This window comes from Seriola dumerili, unplaced genomic scaffold (assembly GCF_002260705.1).
Source record: "Seriola dumerili isolate Sdu_G_001 unplaced genomic scaffold, Sdu_1.0 BDQW01000035.1, whole genome shotgun sequence".
In the NCBI taxonomy this organism is placed as follows: domain Eukaryota; kingdom Metazoa; phylum Chordata; class Actinopteri; order Carangiformes; family Carangidae; genus Seriola; species Seriola dumerili.
Genome location: NW_019174290.1, coordinates 5,846,441 through 5,866,692, shown reverse-complemented (window position 1 = coordinate 5,866,692; position 20,252 = coordinate 5,846,441). Strand labels below are relative to the sequence as shown.

The 20,252-nt window shown below is 39.5% G+C and overlaps 1 protein-coding gene across 1 annotated transcript in view; it reads right to left on the bottom strand.

Annotated features, from left to right (window-relative positions):
• The window catches only part of inpp4b (inositol polyphosphate-4-phosphatase type II B), a 138,509-nt gene that overhangs the window by 27,118 nt on the left and 91,139 nt on the right, over window positions 1–20,252 (bottom strand). The window contains exons 10-12 of the mRNA XM_022738085.1: window positions 17,562–17,666; window positions 13,681–13,789; window positions 5,559–5,742 (exon numbers count right to left, since the gene is read on the bottom strand). Coding sequence (XP_022593806.1) covers window positions 5,559–5,742; window positions 13,681–13,789; window positions 17,562–17,666 — 398 coding nt within the window. The remainder of the gene's footprint in view (window positions 1–5,558; window positions 5,743–13,680; window positions 13,790–17,561; window positions 17,667–20,252) is intronic.

Sequence of the window (20,252 nt, the reverse complement as noted above, 5' to 3'; positions counted from 1 at the left end):
ATGTTACTTGGCCAACGGTGTGCGTGCGTCTTAATCAAGATGAGAGGATAGATTGGTGACAGATGCAATGTACCAATAAGCAGAGGCTTGATTGGGCTTCCTATCCACTGGTCGGCTAAAAACAATCTCTCTCCCACAACAGATTGCATCTGACAGCACCAGATGTAATCATTAATGAGTTATACGGAATAAAAGAACGGCCTTTTTTTTTTTCAAAAGGCCCTTTTTCCATTAAACGTCCATTTGCTATTCACTTTTTGTTAGTTTGCCGTTTTATTGCATGATTATGGATCTTCCCTGAGGTTGTCTGTTAGCGTGTCCATATGTGTGGTGTGTGTGGTTGTGTGTGTGTGGGTGTGTGTTGTGTGTTGTGTAAAATGTATTGAATAACGGCTGGTTTAAAAGTTTTTTATTTTTTATTAATGTTATTTTTGGGAGCAATTTGTTGCATTTTGCAGCTTTATTGCAATGGAAACTAGCAGAAAAGATAATTACCAGAGCTGGTACGAATCAACTCTTATAGGGGTAAACTCCTCTTAGAAGGGTAAACATTTAGTGGTCGCAGTCCCAGTTTAGTCCAATATAATCCACTTGAGATAGTCCTCAGATGTTCAGCTCCACCAGGAAAAACAATGCTTATAGGATCAGCAGCAGAAACCATAGCAAATAATTGAATAGTTTTTAGATAATATGGGTTTAAATGAACTTATGTGTCCCAGTTAAGCAGATTAAATTTAAAAGCTTTTCATGGGTGCAGGTATTAACCTTCGATGTTTGGTTGATGTGTTCAAGAATAATGAAGTGATGCTTTGTGATTTGTAGCAAAGGAGGAAATAAAGGAAGTGAGCATGGAAGGGAAGGTGGGCGGAAGGATTTGGAGGTTGCCTTCACCTCCCCAGCACCCCGCCGCACCCCCACTGCCCTGACGCCACGTCCCCCCGCCCCTCCGTGTCAGAAAGGTTCTTGATGCAATCCTTTTATCCCATTGAAGAAGTGCTCCTGGGCAGCCTGGAGGAGTTGGTCCGCTAAGCTTGTGATGAGGGGCTGAGGAGGCTCATGGCTGCTGTAGTAACCTCCTGAGCTTTGGCTTGTGTGCTCTGGAGAGTTAGTAGATACACTGTTATGGCCAGTGCTGAAGCTTGTGAGCAGAGGAAAAAAACACATCAATTCAAGATTCAAACAGATTTTGCTAACAGTTGCATGGCCATGGGGCTGGATACAGCACTGGATATCAATTCTTAAGAAGTTAGAAATGGAAAGTGACCCAAATCTGAGTTTTAAAACTGGACCACACTTGTCTTTAATGAGATTTGTGGCCCATACCCTCGGACAGACGCCTGTTTCGTTATAGATCAGTGCTGCTGTTTCTTAGGTGTTCCACTTGCCAACTGCATGTGCCAAAATAGCAGAGCTTAGAAAGAGACAGTACTTTGATATCAAAAACAAGCCACAACTTACATGCTGCTTCACCTGCGTCCATTCTGGACGGCAACAGACCTGACAACAAAAACTTCCGAAACCAGGAAACTGATCAAGATCAGGTTTTTTTCCTACAAGGTGTAACTCAAGTATATGTCAAATGCTTTCCTATCCAGAACAGATGTTCTGTGATAAGACCATCATACATTCTTGCAATAAAAGGGATACAACACACGAAGGAAAGTGATGCACCACTCCTATTGCTACTTAACCTGTAGCAGGCTCTAAACCCCAGGTAGAACAATCTGATTTAAGTGCCCGGCTGGAAATAACAAGCGTAACCTTTCCTAACAGCTAGACAAATGGCACATAAATTGTATTACCTTGTAGCATACTATAAATCAGATTCAGAGCTGATACATTAAATTAAAGCAATTATACACAACATGGATTCTAAAAGTAAGAGAAACCTGAAAATAAACATTTATTCTCAACAACAGTAGAAAAGCTTTAATCAATTATTTGCTCATCTGACTTAAAATGTAATAGAGGGTATTCAAAGGGATATTAATTATTCTTGAGATGAGTATTGACAAATAACATGAATAATGGGGAATTTACTGATTGTAAACATTACATATTGGGTCACAATTTTCTGAGCTCATTTCATTTTTCTGCCTGCCTTGAAAAATGTTCAGCAGTGACGGCTTTCCAGCTGTACTCATCTGAACTGTTAAATTAGAACCTGCAGTCCAATGGTCAACGCCCTATTTTCGCTTTATGAATAATTAATCCCTCTCATTTTCAAGGGAGCTATTATCTCAGACAAAACACGTTTGTTCTTCTGAGATTAAATAACTCCCTTGAAATGAAAGAAGGATTAAAATTATTCATTAACAGGCGAAAAATGGCGCGGTTGACATTGGACTGCAAGGTCTAATTTAACAGTTCAGACTGAGTACCTGGAAAAGCGTCACTCGGCTACACTGACATTTTCAAGGCAGCAGAAAAATGAAATGAGCTCAGAAAATTAGTGCACCATAATGTAATGTTTACAATCAGTAAATTCCCAATTATTCATGTATTTGTCAATACTCATCTCAAGATAATTAATATCGCCTTTGAATACCCCTCTATATCAACATTTATGTCAGATGAGAAATAATTGATGTAAAGCTTTTCTACTGTTGTAAGATAACATGTTTTTTTCAGTTCTCTACTTTAAAATCCATGTTGTGATAATTGTTTTTTTATGTAATCAGCCTTGAATCTGATTATACGTATGATACAAGGTAAAATACAATTATGTGCCATTTCTAGTGTTAGGAAAGGTTACGCTTGTTATTTCAGCCGCGGCACTTAAATCAGATGTTCTACCTGGGTTTAGAGCTGCTACAGTTAAGTAGCAACTAGGAGTGGTGCATCACTTTCTTCGTGTGTTGTATCTTTATTGCAGATGCTATGCATGGTCTTTATCACAGAACATACTGTTCTGTGATAGAAGAGCATTGACAATATACTTGAGGTACACCTGTAGGAAAAAAACCTGATCTTGATCAGTTGTCCATGTTTTGGAGTTTTTGTTTCAGGGCTGTTGCCTCCAGATGGAGCAGGTGAAGCAGCATGTAGCTTGTGGCTTGTTTGATATCAAATACTGTCTCTTTCTACTCTGCTAGTTTTGGCACATGCCAGTGGCAAGTGGACACTAAGAAAAACCAGCAGCACTGATCTAAACGAAACAGCGTCTGTCCAGTATGGCCACAAATCTCATTATAAGCAAGTGTGGTCCAGTTTTAAAAATCAGATTTGGGTCACTTTCATTTCTATTCTTAAAATTGATTCCAGTGCTGTATCCAGCCATGGCCATGCAACTGTAGCAAAATCTGTTGAATCTGAATTGATGTGTTTTTTCCTCTGCACAGCTTCAGCACTGCCTACCAGTGTATCTACTACTCTCCAGAGCACACAGCCAAAGCTCAGGAGGTACTCAGCACCATGAGCCTCCTCCAGCCCCTCATCACCAAGCTTAGCGGACAACTCCTCCAGGCTGCCCAGGAGCACTCTTCAACTGGGATAAAGGATGCACTCAAGAACCTTTCTGACAAAGGTGAGGCAACCTCCAAATCCTCCCCACCTTCCCTTCCATCTCCACTATCCCTTTATTCTCCTTGCTACAATACACAAAGCATCACTTTTATTCTTAACACATCACCAAACATCGACACGAGTAATACTCACCTGAAAGCCTTTTAATTTACTATTTAACTGGGGCAATAAGTCATTTTAAACCCATATTATCTAAAAACTATTCAATTATTTTGCTATGGGTTTCTGCGCTGATCCTATAAGCAATTGTTTTCCTGGTGGAGCTGAAATTGAGGACTATTCAGTGGATATATTGGCTTAAACTGACTGCGACACTAATGTTTACCCTCTCAGAGGAGTTACCCTATAAGAGTGATTCGATACAGCTCTGGTAATATCTTTCTGCTAGTTTCATTGCAAATAAAAGCTGCAAATGCAACAAATTCTCCAAAATAACTTTAATAAAAAATAAAAAACTTTAAACCCAGCCGTTGATTCAATACATTTACACACACACACACACACACACACACACACACACACACAACACATATGGACACGCTAAACAGACAACCTCAGGAAAAATCCATAACTCATCATATAAAACGCCAAACTAACAAAAGTGAATAGCAACATGGACGTTTATGGAGCTGAGGCGTTTTTATCAGTATAATTAATGAATTACATCTGGTGCTGTTCAGATTGCAATCTGTTGTGGGAGAGATTGTTTTTGCCACAGTGGAATAGAGCCAATCAGCCTGCTTAATTGGTACATTCGCTCTGTCACCACTTCTCTCATCCTTGATTAGACACGCACACGTTGGCCAAGTAAACCCCTGGCCTGGTCAGCACAAGCAGGGCTGCTCTTCTGATTAAAATCTCAAGCTGTGTTTGTGTGTGTAGGGTGGTTGTTGTGTGGTTGAAATGACTGTAAAACGGTCCTCGTCTATGGACCACCTTGTGTGTGTGGAGCTTGAAAGAGTGATCACCATCTTTTGAACACACACAGTTTCACACTTTCAGCCACACACACCCACACGCACACACACACACACACACACACACACACCACACACACACACACACACACACACACACACACACACACACACACACACACACACACACACACACACACACACACACACACACACACACACACACACAAACACAGCTTGAGATTTTAATCAGAGAGCAGCCCTGCTTGTGCTGACCAGGCCAGGGGTTTACTTGGCCAACGTGTGCGTGTCTAATCAAGGATGAGAGGAAGTGGTGACAGAGCGAATGTACCAATTAAGCAGGCTGATTGGGCTCTATTCCACTGTGGCAAAAACAATCTCTCCCACAACAGATTGCAATCTGACAGCACCAGATGTAATTCATTAATTATACTGATAAAAACGCCTCAGCTCCATAAACGTCCATGTTGCTATTCACTTTTGTTAGTTTGGCGTTTTTATGATGAGTTATGGATTTTTCCTGAGGTTGTCTGTTTAGCGTGTCCATATGTGTGTGTGTGTGTGTGTGTGTGTGTGTGTGTGTGTGTGTGTGTGTGTGTGTGTAAATGTATTGAATCAACGGCTGGGTTTAAAGTTTTTTATTTTTTATTAAAGTTATTTTGAGAATTTGTTGCATTTGCAGCTTTTATTTGCAATGAAACTAGCAGAAAGATATTACCAGAGCTGGTATCGAATCACTCTTATAGGGTAACTCCTCTGAGAGGGTAAACATTTAGTGTCGCAGTCAGTTTAAGCCAATATATCCACTGAATAGTCCTCAGATTTCAGCTCCACCAGGAAAACAATTGCTTATAGGATCAGCAGCAGAAACCCATAGCAAATAATTGAATAGTTTTTAGATAATATGGGTTTAAATGAACTTATTGCCCCAGTTAAAGATTAAATTAAAAGGCTTTTCAGGGTGAGGTATTACCTGTCGATGTTTGGTGATGTGTTCAAGAATAAAAGTGATGCTTTGTGTATTGTAGCAAGGAGGAATAAAGGGATAGTGGAGATGGAAGGGAAGGTGGGGGAAGGATTTGGAGGTTGCCTCACCTTGTCAGAAAGGTTCTTGAGTGCATCCTTTATCCCAGTTGAAGAGTGCTCCTGGGCAGCCTGGAGGAGTTGGTCCGCTAAGCTTGTGATGAGGGGCTGGAGGAGGCTCATGGTGCTGAGTACCTCCTGAGCTTTGGCTGTGTGCTCTGGAGAGTAGTAGATACACTGGTAGGCAGTGCTGAAGCTGTGGCAGAGGAAAAAACACATCAATTCAGATTCAACAGATTTTGCTACAGTTGCATGGCCATGGGCTGGATACAGCACTGGATATCAATTTTAAGAATAGAAATGAAAGTGACCCAAATCTGATTTTAAAACTGGACCACACTTGCTTATAATGAGATTTGTGGCCATACTGGACAGACGCTGTTTCGTTTAGATCAGTGCTGCTGGTTTTCTTAGTGTCCACTTGCCACTGGCATGTGCCAAAACTAGCAGAGTAGAAAGAGACAGTATTTGATATCAAACAAGCCACAAGCTACATGCTGCTTCACCTGCTCCATCTGGAGGCAACAGCCCTGAAACAAAAACTCCAAACATGGACAACTGATCAAGATCAGGTTTTTTTCCTACAAGGTGTAACTCAAGTATATGTCAATGCTTTCCTATCCAGAACAGTATGTTCTGTGATAAGACCATGCATAGCATCTGCAATAAAGATACAACACACGAAGAAAGTGATGCACCACTCCTAGTTGCTACTTAACTGTAGCAGCTCTAAACCCCAGGTAGAACATCTGATTTAAGTGCCCGGCTGGAAATAACAAGCGTAACCTTTCCTAACAGCTAGAAATGGCACATAATTGTATTTACCTTGTATCATACGTATAAATCAGATTCAGAGCTGATTACATAAAAAACAATTATACACAACATGGATCTTAAAGTAGAGAACTGAAAAAACATGTTATCTAACAACAGTAGAAAAGCTTTACATCAATTATTTTCTCATCTGACTAAAATGTTGATATAGAGGGGTATTCAAAGGGATATTAATTATCTTGAGATGAGTATTGACAAATACATGAATAATGGGAATTTACTGATTGTAAACATTACATTATGGTGCACTAATTTTCTGAGCTCATTTCATTTTTCTGCTGCCTTGAAAATGTTCAGCAGTGACGCTTTCCAGGTACTCAGTCTGAACTGTTAAATTAGACCTGCAGTCCAATGTCAACCCATTTTCGCTTTATGAATAATTAATCCCTTCTTCATTTCAAGGGAGCTATTTAATCTCAGACAAAAACACCTTTTGTCAGTTTCAAGATTCAGGGCAAATCACTCCAATCAAACATTCTCCTCGGGTAAAGTTCCAGTGACTTTCAATGAGTTTCCACTGACTTCCTGCCATCAGATGTAGCGTGGAGAGAGGCAGTCATTTGCAACCCTCCCAGCTAGTTTAGAGTCAGCTCTGCAAGCGTGTATGTAGGCCAGACCCCAGAGCCAGATCCTAAGGCATAATTGACATAAGAGAGAGAGAGACAGAGTGAGAGAGAGAGGCTGGGAGGGGCACACACAAAGGGCTGGCATAATACAGTATTCTCTGCAGTGTGCCGAAAAAATTTTGCATTGAGGGAAAGAAAGTGCGTCTTTAGAAGTCGCCCTGTGTAGAACAGCACTACCTGATGTATCAATAAGTGTGACAATCTCAAGGCCTTAACAAATTAGGCATAGTAGATACTAGCCACTAACTATGTCTTTGACTGGCTAACTTTAAAATCTTGGCCTTGTCATTACAGCTAATGAGCACCCTGGAGGACTACCACCCACAAGCTCAAAGCTAATCAAAGGAATCACTAAGTGAGAGGGAGACACAGGGCAAACAGTTTGAAACACTCAGCCGCACAGAACGCCACCATTTCTACTCTGTTATCCTCGCTTCCATAACCATACCTTCAAATACTAAGATTTCAGCCACACAGAAGTCAAAAATTAAATAATCTACTGCGACAAAGTAAGGTCTGTAAAAGCCTTTCATCCCTTGTGAGCTTACATTCATCTAACTACACTATGCAGAACTAAAGAGAAAAAATCCTACAGGACTGCAACAATAGAGACACCCCAGAAAAGAGGCAGAGGAGAAAGTTGTTGGAAGAGGACAATAGCTTCAGCAACTGAGATTCAATAACAGCCCTGTTGACTCATAAGTACAAATCCAATCCCATTAGGGAGACTATGCAGGCAATAATGAATGTAGGGACCTGCCACCTGATGCTGGAGGACAGAATTGATCCCCTCTAAGGCTGGCTAAGGCAAGGAACTTTAATTGCCTCATCAGCATTGCTGTCAGTCCAGACAGGGTCAAGCAAGACGGCAAACCATGCAAAGGTAAAGCAGCATAAATCTGTGAATACAAACTTGATGAAAAACCAAAGGGGATGTTGCACATGAGGGTCTGCTTGTCATTTCAAACCTTGGGTATGTTTCCCATCCCTGATGTAATTTGGCAGTGCTGTGTGCCAAGTTTTTAAATTACAACACCAATAAATCAGGGGGTGGACACAAAAATGCATCATATAATCCAATACCAACAGTGCTGGAATAAACACTACCTTTGTGGAGCTTAGACTATTTATCTTTTGTCGAGGATATGACAGACAGGAGGTGATTGAAGTCTGCATCTGAATAGCACCATATACTGTAAATATGTACAAGAGTAGAAAAGTCTTCTCATCTGTGTAGGTCTAAGGTTGGCAGGACTTAGCCTCAAGCTGACTCACAGCACAACTGAACTTATAAAAGCCTTCCTACTGCTTAAATCCTTAACTTTTATTTAAAGTAGCTCCTAGAAGAACTTGTTATTTACTGCTTGTAGGTGGAGAGCAGACTTATTTTAATGTTGCAATCTGGACAGATTACTTTGTTCTTATGCAGGTGTTATTTGTTCTGACCATTTTGTGTCCCTGATCTATCGTTTCTGTTTGCATTGTGGCACTATATTATTTGAAATAATCACAAAGAAAGTGGAAAACTCCTTAGAAAAGTAAAGTGAGATGGTTATTTGTACTTGTAGCAGCGCTGGGAATTGTTTTTTTTTTTATATACAAATGTTTACTGTGAGGCACAACTATGTAAAACTTTAAGTCATGCATGTGATTCGTGTACTGTATAAACCTAAGAGACTCATTATTTTACATTTCCACACATGGAGTAAAGAGCATTTCAAATGAATTGGGTTTTTTTCTCCTGAAGGAACCATATACATGTGATGCACAGGCTCAATTTCACTGTGCCACGGTCAAATAAATACAACAGTCCTTTGCAAGAAAACCTCTACATGTATGAAGACTTACCACCTCATGAGCAGAGCTTCCTAATGTACCCACAAATTGTATTTCAGTTGACTCTCTCTAATTGGAGCTACAGTGGATGAAAGGGACTTATTTGTACAGACTCCTTTATAGTTCACATAAATTATATATTATGACTCATTATCGCCGGTCATAGTGACCAGCATCGGATCCTTATGGACCTCTTTAAAATCACACAAGCCCTTTAATTCATGTTTTGCTTGTCTGCATTTGTGTCATTAAAAAATCTTACCTGCAGACACATCTAATTGCACAGAGTTATACTCCAATTATAGCACTAATTCCAGGATGCAGAGTAAAGTTTAATATTCGATCTTTATCAGCATCTCTTATCCATAACAGCTTGCATGTTCAAAGGCCTCCGCTTTTAGCTGATTAACTCCCTATAAAGCCATCTGAAGTTGTCAGGTTTGTTTTCCATCTGAAGTCATTAATTTGCGTGGAACACTTTGTCAAACTTCAGTTACATGTGCCAGATCTACACAGCATCCCAGTATATGCAGTGCAGTGCACAGTGGAGACTGTGCCATCCTCCTGACACATGCAGTAAAGATTGACTTGTGGCTGTGAAGAGCAGCACGGTATAGCACTGTAGAGCAGGGTTATGTCTGGTCATGTAACTGTGCTGGTTAAATTTAAGAGTTGTGTGACTGGAGAAAAGAACCTCTTATAAAAGCACCACAGTTACTGTATTTGTGGCTTACATCCAGTTTCATTACAGTAATTTTCAGTTTACACAGACACAGACATGACACAGAACTGTTTTATTCCTTGTTTGGCAGCTGTGACATTATTGATGCACGTAAGAGCTAATTGAAAGCAGCCACTAGGATTTCAAATAAAATGGAGCATTACTCCAGAAAACAAAGGAGACTGCTAGATTTTCCATATGTTCACAGACAATAATTCAATTCATCCAGCCTTAGAGATGTATTCGGGCTCGCTCTGTATTTCAACAACTCTCTTTCTTTTCTGCAACTCTCAACATCCTCTGAGACAGTATTAGTTTCCTCTTAGGTGAAGCTCCTCCAGACTCCATTACATGACATCAGTACATCTTTGTTGGGAGAGCAATGCTTTTAGAAAGGACTGCTGCCAGACTTCAACACACTCACTGATAATGTATGATAATGGATTCTTCTTAATCCCACCTCATTTACGTTCACCCTGAGTGCACCACGCGCCTCCGGCCATAAAAACACAGGAGGTGTTCTACCACTCCCTCTGCACAATATGCACGGTGAACCTGACTGTGCTTTGCCCCTGCACTTTGATTCATGAAATTATTGCGCTTTATCCTCTTATAATTCAAATTTCACACAGACACACAGCACTGGATCTCCTGGAAAAAGGTGCTCAGACATTAGTGGGGCAGCACTTTATCAGGTAAACTTGAGTCTAGGATGAGGCTCTAGTCTGCTAACACATCACTGAAACTAGCAGTGTGGCCAGGAACTTCCTCCTTGGTTTTCCTAAATGATCAATAGAAATTGGTTATAACAGTAATGAGACAGAGAAAACTGTTGGGCCCAGCGGCCTAATTAAGCCAACATCTCCAGCGCATGGCTAATTAATAGTGGAGAGAAAATTAATGAAGAGCTTGTGGCCTGCTGCTGACAGCCAGCAGGAGTAAAATGCAGCTACGTCAGCAGAGTGCCCTGTAGCACTCCAGGTGACTGCCAAAGCCTCCTTCGTCATTTAGACAGCACACTCTAATCATAGATTTCACACCAGGCCACTGCCTTATGGCCACAGTAAAAATATTAAGTTTGCTATAGACATATTTTGGAAGAACTGATCTTAAACCAGATTCTTTTAAACTGCAAATTCCCATCTGTTGTTGAATCCCCCATTGGGCACCCATCTCACATCAGTTCTCAGAATAACAGCCAACGCTTTCCTCAGTGGTTCAGACACGAGCTAGAAACCCTGATCTGAGACCAGATAAGCCTCAAGGATATTGCCAACGTCCCCACAGAACCTGGAGTAGGCTGATTCCAGATCAGGCAAAAAAAAAACTACCAAGCTGCTGTCCATCAGCATGGAGTCCCAGCCACTGCCAATGTCCTGTCGCTCAAATGCACATAGAAGAACTGGGAGGAAGTTATTTTGTTGGACAACATGCTGCTAGTCACATTAAATCTGAACATCGGCCCCAAGAGACTCTATTAAACGTGCGCAATGTAGTTTCAACCACTCTCTGTGTCCTAGAAATGTGTCATCCGGCAGCCCTGCTTGACCAGGAGGCCTGGCAAAATGACAGGGCTTCCTTCCTCTCCATACAGAATTCAAAGACACATGTAGAGAGGACTCTACTGCACAGCTTCTGCACCAACTAGACACAGTTGACCTTACAAAAAGGCATCTTTCCAACATTCTGCTGGAAAACTGTATGCAAGTCAAAAACATGTACTATATCTTCTACGCCCAGACACGTACACACCATCAGTGCAGTTCAAAAAAAATTGTTCAAGTTCCATAAAATCTGTCTCCAAAAAAGTGTGTTGCATCGTTATGCAGATTAACTGAATAATTCAACAGAGGCTGTTAATGAAAGATTAGACCACATCAGCAAATCCACAGCTATGTCTATAGGGTTCAATTAAAAACGGATAAAAATCCAGTGACTTTTAAAACAGCCATTTAAGTGGGACTGTACGCATTAATGAAAGATAAATGCTCTTGCCCTGTGTGTACATGTGCAGGGTATCTGGAGGAATACTAAGTGTAGCTATTGATTAAACTCTTTCCTGCCCATCCTGAGAGACAAACTACATTGCATACTCTGGTCATTGCCAAGTTTGACCAATGCAGGTTTTTAATGGATCTGGAAAGAACACCCCTCCTTCTCTTCTAGTGTCCAGGGAACAAAGACGAATAGCTCTTTTATTGCCCTCCTGGTAACACCTCTGTGCTCAGGTTTTCTTTTTTTTCCCCCCCTTCCTCAATCCTTTTCCATCTTCTCTTTGATGAATTAATATCAAATTGAATAGCCAAGTCTCACATCTTGCAGATTGTCCCCTTTTTAATCAAATGTGATTACAAAAGGCTGCTTCTGAAAGGCAAGGAGGCAAACTGGGAGAAGTATGAGTGTGAGTGTGAGTGTGAGTGTGTGTGTGTGTGTGTGTGTGTGTGTGTGTGTGTGTGTGTGTGTGCGCAGATGAATCTTTGGTCTGGTGAAATAGGCTGACTTGCAGAGCAATTAAGTGACTCTCAATTGGACCAGCACACATGACTACAGTACTTCACATTCACACACAACAGAGACACCTCATCAGGTTCTTCTAGGCTAAATATTTTGTCAGACATTTAGTGCATGTATAATAAAAGAAAATTAAACCGCGAAATAGCAAATGTGTGTAATTTAAAGTAAACACACATCTTCATAACAATGGCCACTGTGGATTCACAGAGGAACTGAGTTTATTCCTATTTCTGACGTTGACTGACAAACGACTGCATTCCAGGTCAAACGGATAAGGCTTAGCGAAGGCCGTAGTCAGTTAGCCAGGCGGAAAATTGGAAAATTTAAGCTACAGTGAGTCATTAGCTAAGTCAAATATGAAACAAAAAGCTATGTCTCCCCTGTGAATTCTTTCTGAAGTCTAATCTCTCATTCAAAGAAAATAATTTCACTTCAGTGGATTCTCAAAAATATGCTAACCTTATCATAGTTCATTCTAGCAGATAAAACTGACCATCTTCAGCAAATGTACTTGTGCACTTTAGCGTAAAGAAGTCCTTTCTTTATTTTTTTTTTTTATTATCAGCATAGGCCTCCAACTATTTTCCCATCAACTTATCCATTTTATACCCATACCTCACCCCTCTCCATCTTGCCTCTCTTCCCCTTTTTCTTGAGCTGCAAACTCTGTAACTAATTGGATCTGGCATGGTCTGTAATGACTTTGCACTCTATGGGGAGCTTTGGGAAAAATCACCCTTCATTTCTTCTGGCATCACTCAAGTGACCACATACTGAACTCCAGAGACATATACCTCCATCCCTGAACCAAAGGGCAAAGACAGCAAAATTTACAGGATACTGCTGATCTCAGGTTTGAAGACGTGACTTTCAGGCACTGCATGAGCATATACATCTATCTTTGTATGAATCTCTAGTTTGGTCTGAGCAAAGCCGGCACATAGCTCAGACTTCTTGGTACAGTGCTCAGCTTTTCTTCTAAGAATTTGTAGTTTTTCAGGTTAAGGATTCCTTGTGAAATATTATGAAATATGTGAAATATAATAAATCATGACTGATTATTACTGTGTGTATTGTACATTCATTTGGCAGTTACTTATTATGGATTGTTATCCAGGTGCACTTTACACACTCATAACTTTTGTAGTGACAAAAATTCAGCTGAGAATTTCTCCCATTCTTAAAACCTTAGTCTGACCATTTGGTTTTGAATTCAAGTGAGCTGCAGCTGGCAGCTGGGAATTTGTAGAAAAATGGATGGCTCTCCAGTGAGAAGTTAACATTCATCTTCAAAAGCAAGAAGAAAAAGCTTGCCAGGGAAAAGAACCAATGCAGAGCAACTCAACAAACCTTTTCCATCATGCCTGTTGCCTCCAGTCAAATTGAGCTGTCAGAGGCAGTGTAGTTCCATTCTAAGTTCAACATGGCCTGGCTGTAAGTAACTGTATGGGGCTTGGAAAATCAGGTTCATAGGCCAGGGACAAATTTGTCTGTCACTATCAATTATGCCCAGGTTAAATTCTTTAGTCAATGCAAGCCTGTTTCCGCCTCAGCATACTGTATTAAATCCCCCATTTCCTTCTAAACACAATGCCTTCCTTACCTCTTTTTCTCTGCTTCGTATCTGCTTAGGAGACGCTGCAGACCACCACACTTGAAGCCCTGGAAGTGGGCTGCAGGGGCACCAACAGTGACAATGTCATAGAATGCATCTGTAAAGAGAGAAAAGGGAGTTGATGATGTCTAAAACACTGAGCACTGGAGGTACTGGAGGACCTTGAAAAATATTATTCAAGAAAATACAATATCCCTGTAAAATAAATTTAATTTCGAGTTGTACTTGTACTGATCATCTACAGAAATGCCTCTAATATGTGTTGCGGCTTATATCAAAAGCTGATGATGTTAAAGTATCTTGCATATGAATATGAAAACATTCCTGGATGAAAGCCTTATATATCATCTTGTATGATATATGAACATGATACGGTAGTATTATATTCCTGTGTTCAAGTATTTTGTGTCATGTGTGAGTGTTCTCTCCCCAGCATGAGGTATGTGAGGCTGAGAGCTTTACCTGACATGAGTATTGATCTAGTTTTTATGAATACACCATGCAGTTGTTTCAATGCTTTGATTCACATTAAAATGTGAAAGTTGTGAGATGGCGCTCCCAGGAAGTGTTCCCTTCCATAAAATATACAATAAACACACACAAATGGCTTTTATGCACCAACAAATGTGCCATATGAATGAACAAAAAAGAGGCTATGACATTACTCTCCACTTTTAGACAAACATATTTGTTGTTGATTTATATTGAGTCTTTATTGTTATATTACCAGCCCTCTCTCTCCAACCATCTTTTGGTCTTAATGTAGCGCTGGTCCCATGCTGAACCAGAAGGACGGCCAATGTCACAGCGCTTCATTCCAATTTGCACACCACCATCAGAAGTAAATAAACACTTCACAGACGGCTAGGCGGGCACAGAGGTGCTTACAACAGGCCTTGTTTTGAATGAGTAATGGATGGGGCTGACAATTAAATCAGAAAAACAGTGAAGGGGGGATTATGGGGGTGAATATTTTGGTGTGGTTTAGTGCCAGGTCAGTTAATGAACACCCCTGGGAAAGCAAGAGTGCATAGCTCTGACCGTAGGAAAACACTGCTTGAAAAATTGTTGAAAATAGAAATTAATGACACAACACAGCTCCAAGTGTTGCCACAGAGATGTGAATGATATGACCAACAGTCTCCTATCCCTTAACAACACCACAATAGACCAATAGTGGTTTGATGTTGGGGCTTTGCTACTACCCACTGCTTCTTCCATTAATTATCCCTGTGCCTTGCCACGAGGCTCCCTGTCCTCCACACGTTTGGCCCCTAGAGTTTTCAGATGTCCAAGTTCCCTTAATTGGTTCTCCCACAGCAGAAGTACACTGGAATACAATGGCGGGTTTCAGAACATCAAGCACAATGACCAATTTGTGCCTGATTTGCCTGTTCTTACACTCACACCATCCTTTTCTCAATACATCAGCAGCAGAACAAGCTGTTTAAGTGCGGAATGAAGACAATCTCTTTCTAAAAGAGGAAATTGATTGTGGCAGTCAGGATGAGTGGTTATTATTCATACTTAACCCATTCCACAATCCTGTTTAACAATGAGAAAACATCCTTTTACTTGACCCAAATGAGTGCTGAACAATGCTTTCAGTTCAGCTTTGCCAAGCTGAGCTTTTTAGGCTGGAAATATTTTGCAGTTGTCATTTTAGAGACAGAAGACCGCCATTCCCAGAAAAACAAATGAATACTGTTTTGAGCTCAACGTGTTTTTTTCCTCCCGATTTCCTTTTCTTGCTGGATGATCAATAGACAAAATGAAAATGAATAGCTCAGTGTTGTGGAGTGGATTGCATAGCCAAACTCAAGGAAATGCATCACTTCAGAAAATCAAATGGAACAATAGAGCAATTGACTACGGCTGGAAACTGAGATTCAGCTCCATTAAGGAGCGGGTTCATGTTTCCTGTGTATGACTGATTGCAATCATTTATTCCACGTGTTTTTCCTTTTCAAATCGAAAAAAATATGCAATTCAATAGTAATTCAATACCAGACAAGGTTATTACTGTAAATTAAAACTAGAGGAGTAGTAGTGTAGTAGTAGTAGATATTCAGACTGAATGGCCATTTTGGTGCAATCGTCTTGTTAGCAGTTTTTTTATTCACAGAAGTGTTTGTTATCTGGCCTACAGTCATTGATATAAATAAGGTAGACGAAAAAAATAGAATCACTTCTTAGTATAATGCAAACAGCACCATAAAGTGCAGATTTCAGTTGAATCAACATCTCTCTAATTAGTTTAAACAAAAACTGAACATTTGAACCTTCATGAATCTTGGTTTATTTCAGGCCTGTATTAGACTAAACTAGACTAGCATTAGTATTAGCTAGGTGTACCTAATAAACTGCCAACTGAGTGTATACTGTTTATGAAAACACAATTAAATCAGTGGAGATTTAGATTAAAGCTATTTTGTAGGATATTTTATATATATCCAAAGATACATTTCTTATTGCATTTGTGTGGACAATTATTATAGTATCTACATTATACATTATATATTTTAGTGTTGATGGAATTTTGTTTCCCTTTGACTGTTTATATACTGATCAAACATATACATGCTGTACACTTATACTAATGTGGGTATAGATTACAGACAGTCAATGATGAATGACATGGATATGTAGTTATCTTGTGTCACTGAATAATGCACAACCCAATATGAAGAAGGACAGCTCACAGGTTATGTGTTAAAGCTCACACTTCAGTGAATTTCTGCACACTGCACGTGTCTAGCGATGTCTCTTTTCATGATCCCTCAGACATTTAATTGACATGTTTGATGAGAATATGTGCAGTCTAAGAATAGGGGAAAAGGAGGGAAATAGACAGCTTGTGCATGAAAGTTCATTCAATGAAACATTTACTGAGGTTGATATCATTTTTTGAAAATATTCTCGATGTGTCTCGATTTGACACAAACATCACATTTTGTGACTCAGCTATTTCTTTGCCCTTTCGGTATCACTACTTTTTTAAAAATCACCCAGATTTCTTAATTATTATCATGAAGCTGATGGGAGCCATGTGTATCCTTCAGGAGTGTTACTCCAGGTACTACTGCAGTCTAATGGAGTATAATCACACAGAAACCTGTGCCTGCCTGAAACTGAGACAAAATGTGAATTGGGCCAACAGAGGGTTACTATCAGTGTGTCAATCACTCCATTGACAAACTCTTCTAAAGCTTGTTTTATTTTGATTTTTCCCCCTTTTTCTGTCTTGACAGTGCCAGACAGTAGCAGGATGGTATGATGTCTTCATTTTACTTATTTTATCTGTCATTCTTGATGTCTTCACTGAAAGAGCCACAGTTTATGTCAAGATTTATCCGTCTATAACTTTCCTTCAATCACAGAGTGTATAGTTGAAATGGAGCCCACAAACAGATAGTGAGGCGGCAGCTAGTTGCCGTGATACACAGTTAGTACACTGAGACAGTTCCAGGGCAGTAACAGACTCTGCCAGCCAGAGAGCAGGGCTAGAGCAAGACAGCCTGGTCTTTCTCTCTGGAAAAACGCAAAGGGCTTAATTAGCATTTTGAGTATCTTTCCCAGGCCAAGTTAACTCTCACCTTTCAGCCTGGGTGAGGACCTAGAACCACCCTGTCTCAGCCCACTGAGTATCCCTGACAGATGGAGATGTCAGGCATAGAAAACCAACAGCAATTTCAATTTATAGAAATGTGTGTCATATGTTGTGGAAGCTGTATTTTAGGTTACAACCGATTCAGCTCAAAGAGCTCTATTCCATTGAACCTAGGTGCTTTTGAGCCGATCTAGATGAGGCATGAAGTTGGTAAGTGTAACATTAAGTCCAGGACAAGGCTAAGGCAGTCATGTAATACCTGTTTTTCTGGGGCATGTCACCCTCATCCGCTGGGTGTGCAGGTTTATTGGGATGAACTCCAGAGATTTCTGGGCTTTGCAGCAGCTTGGCTTGAATGACCGACCTGAAAAAACAGAGACACGAGTATGTCATTTTGTCATGAAACATAATTGTGTTGGTGAAGCGGTAAAAACATCCCTAATATAGCCTCCTGTTTTACAGAAAGCTCTTACCATCTGCTATAGCTATACTAGGATCTTTCCAACATTAGTGCTTTATGTGTTTTTTTCTCTTTATTGTCTTGTTAATGTTCTTATGAAAAGAGGAACAAAGACACAGAAACAGATTAGCAAACATTAGATAAGAAAATTGGATTGATGTTTAAATGTTCTCTTTGATTTTCCCATAAAAAGAAAACTTGTGTGCAACTGAATGACTTGAGATCTATTTAATGAAGAACTGAATTACAAAAGGGAGTACATAACACCAAATTAAAATCCATTGAAGTTAAAGGTTGTAGGAGCAGCTGTAGTGCAGATTCAATTACACATTGTTTAGGCTGTGGAGATTTTCACAACTTAATTGGCACAATATTCAAAGAAAAATTGAGGTGAATGTATAAAATCCAATGATGATTTTCATTTGTCTCCAGTGAGTGGTTGCTTAATGAGTAGAAGCTTTCAGAATATACTTTAACAATCTTACAATCAAAGTTTCAAAGTAGTAAAACCCAATTTACCCAGACTTTTTCCTAAAGAAAGCAGAATTGAAAGATAAAATGTCACAGATTACACAAACACTATTTAAAACACACAAGCCATTCCATTTTTAATGGTCCAGGCAAGATAATTTAACGCACATCTACATACATATATATCAAACAGAGAATATATCAATTACAGATGAACAAGCATCTCAAAAATAGCTAATTTTCAATCAGCTGCTTATGACGTCCACTAATGTGCAGTGTAATCCTTTAAGCACAGGATTTTATGCCCTTTGCCGCCACTGCTTTGCTCAGAACGTCCAATTAAAATTTTCTGCCAAATGATACTCTTTGTTTGTGGCTTATAGTTGAGCTCAAAATCACAATCTGACTCTCCATGTTGACTGCTCAAATCTCAAATATGTAAATAGGGTTGATGAGCCTCTTTGAGATGAGGCTCAGCTTCTAAGAACAATCAAGCAGCAGAGGAAATTTTAACAGTGTTGTAGACGTAATTCACTTAAAATGAAAGTCTTCAGAACAGGTACAGAAGACCAAAAACATGTCATATTACAAAGTTTCATCTACTTTGACATTGAAACTTTTAATTAAATCCTCTTTTAATGACACAGGACTTTCTCCTTTCTCCAAAACCAGTAAAAAAGGTTTCATGTTTTCCAGCTTGTATGAACGAGTTACATGGCTGTAGAAGTTATAGAGGATCATTGATGGAATGTATGTTGAGCAATGTCAATGTTATTCATTAATCCCAATTGTAATGTAAAAACTACTGTAAATTATTGTAATTGAAGTGTGAGAATATGCAAGTAAGTGTGATTGAGGAGTGGCATCTGTTAATTTTCATTATAAGTGAACTCACTGTATTAGGCCTATTTGTCATGTTAGCTAGTAAAGCACTGCATAGACTTTCTCTATTACTGTTATATTTCAGTGGGTTCTTTCATTCTTTCTTATTCCTACATCTACAAAATTTTATTTCATTGTTTTTCACATTATCTTTTGTGATAGTTAAATTTGGCAGTTCTGAGATCACAGAGATCATCTGACACAGACCATTATTTCCAGGGATTTGACATCTTACCCTTAAACTGTCTGACCTTAAACTGTCTGTTGATAAAGTTTACGTTTTTTTTCCACCGCTCTTCTGTCATCTCTCTGCCCACAAAGGCTGTGGCTTATCTTGGCTTACTGTAGAATCCACCCCAGGATTCTTTGATTTTTTTTTTTTTTCAAGCAAACTGCTCTTACTAATGTGAAAAAAAAACATCATCATATTCCTTTGAACCAGAGGAGGTGATTTTTCCCCAGGAAAGACCTACCCAATACCAGGTGTTCAGAACAACTAAAGAACAAAAGCTTTTATGAGGAGAGTTAGGTTCATAACAATCAGCAATAGAGTAATATTTTAAAATGACCTTATTACCAGTGACTTATTGGCATATATAAAAAGATATGAATTTTATATGCATGCTAGCTGTTGAGTACAATATATATTCATATGTCAAATTCAATAATTAATAAATAGCTTTTGTACATCACTTTGGGAAAAAGCATGTGCCAAAGACATAAATGTAAAGTAACAAACGTAACAATGATTCCTCTATAAACTTCTAAAGTAAAGTCTTACGTTTTGTAGACATTTATAGCACCACCAATCTGTAGTCCCGTCCAAACTGCTACGGTTTCTGAATATTATGACTGGAAATATTTTTATTAACAGCTCATATGTTACAGATTATTGACTTACTGGACATATTTCATTTGTGCGTCTGAGTGGTAGTGCAGTATGGCGGGGAGGATCAAAGTGTGTTCCTTGTAGCTCATACCGTCTGTTCACTGCAGCATAATAACAAAAATGCAACGTGAACCCTTCCACGCTTTCCAGCTTGTCTGTCTGACATGTGCCGAACTTAACTGAGCTATACACACTCTTTCCCCCCGAAAAAAAAACAGTATACATTAATTAGAGCTCCAGTATTGAAG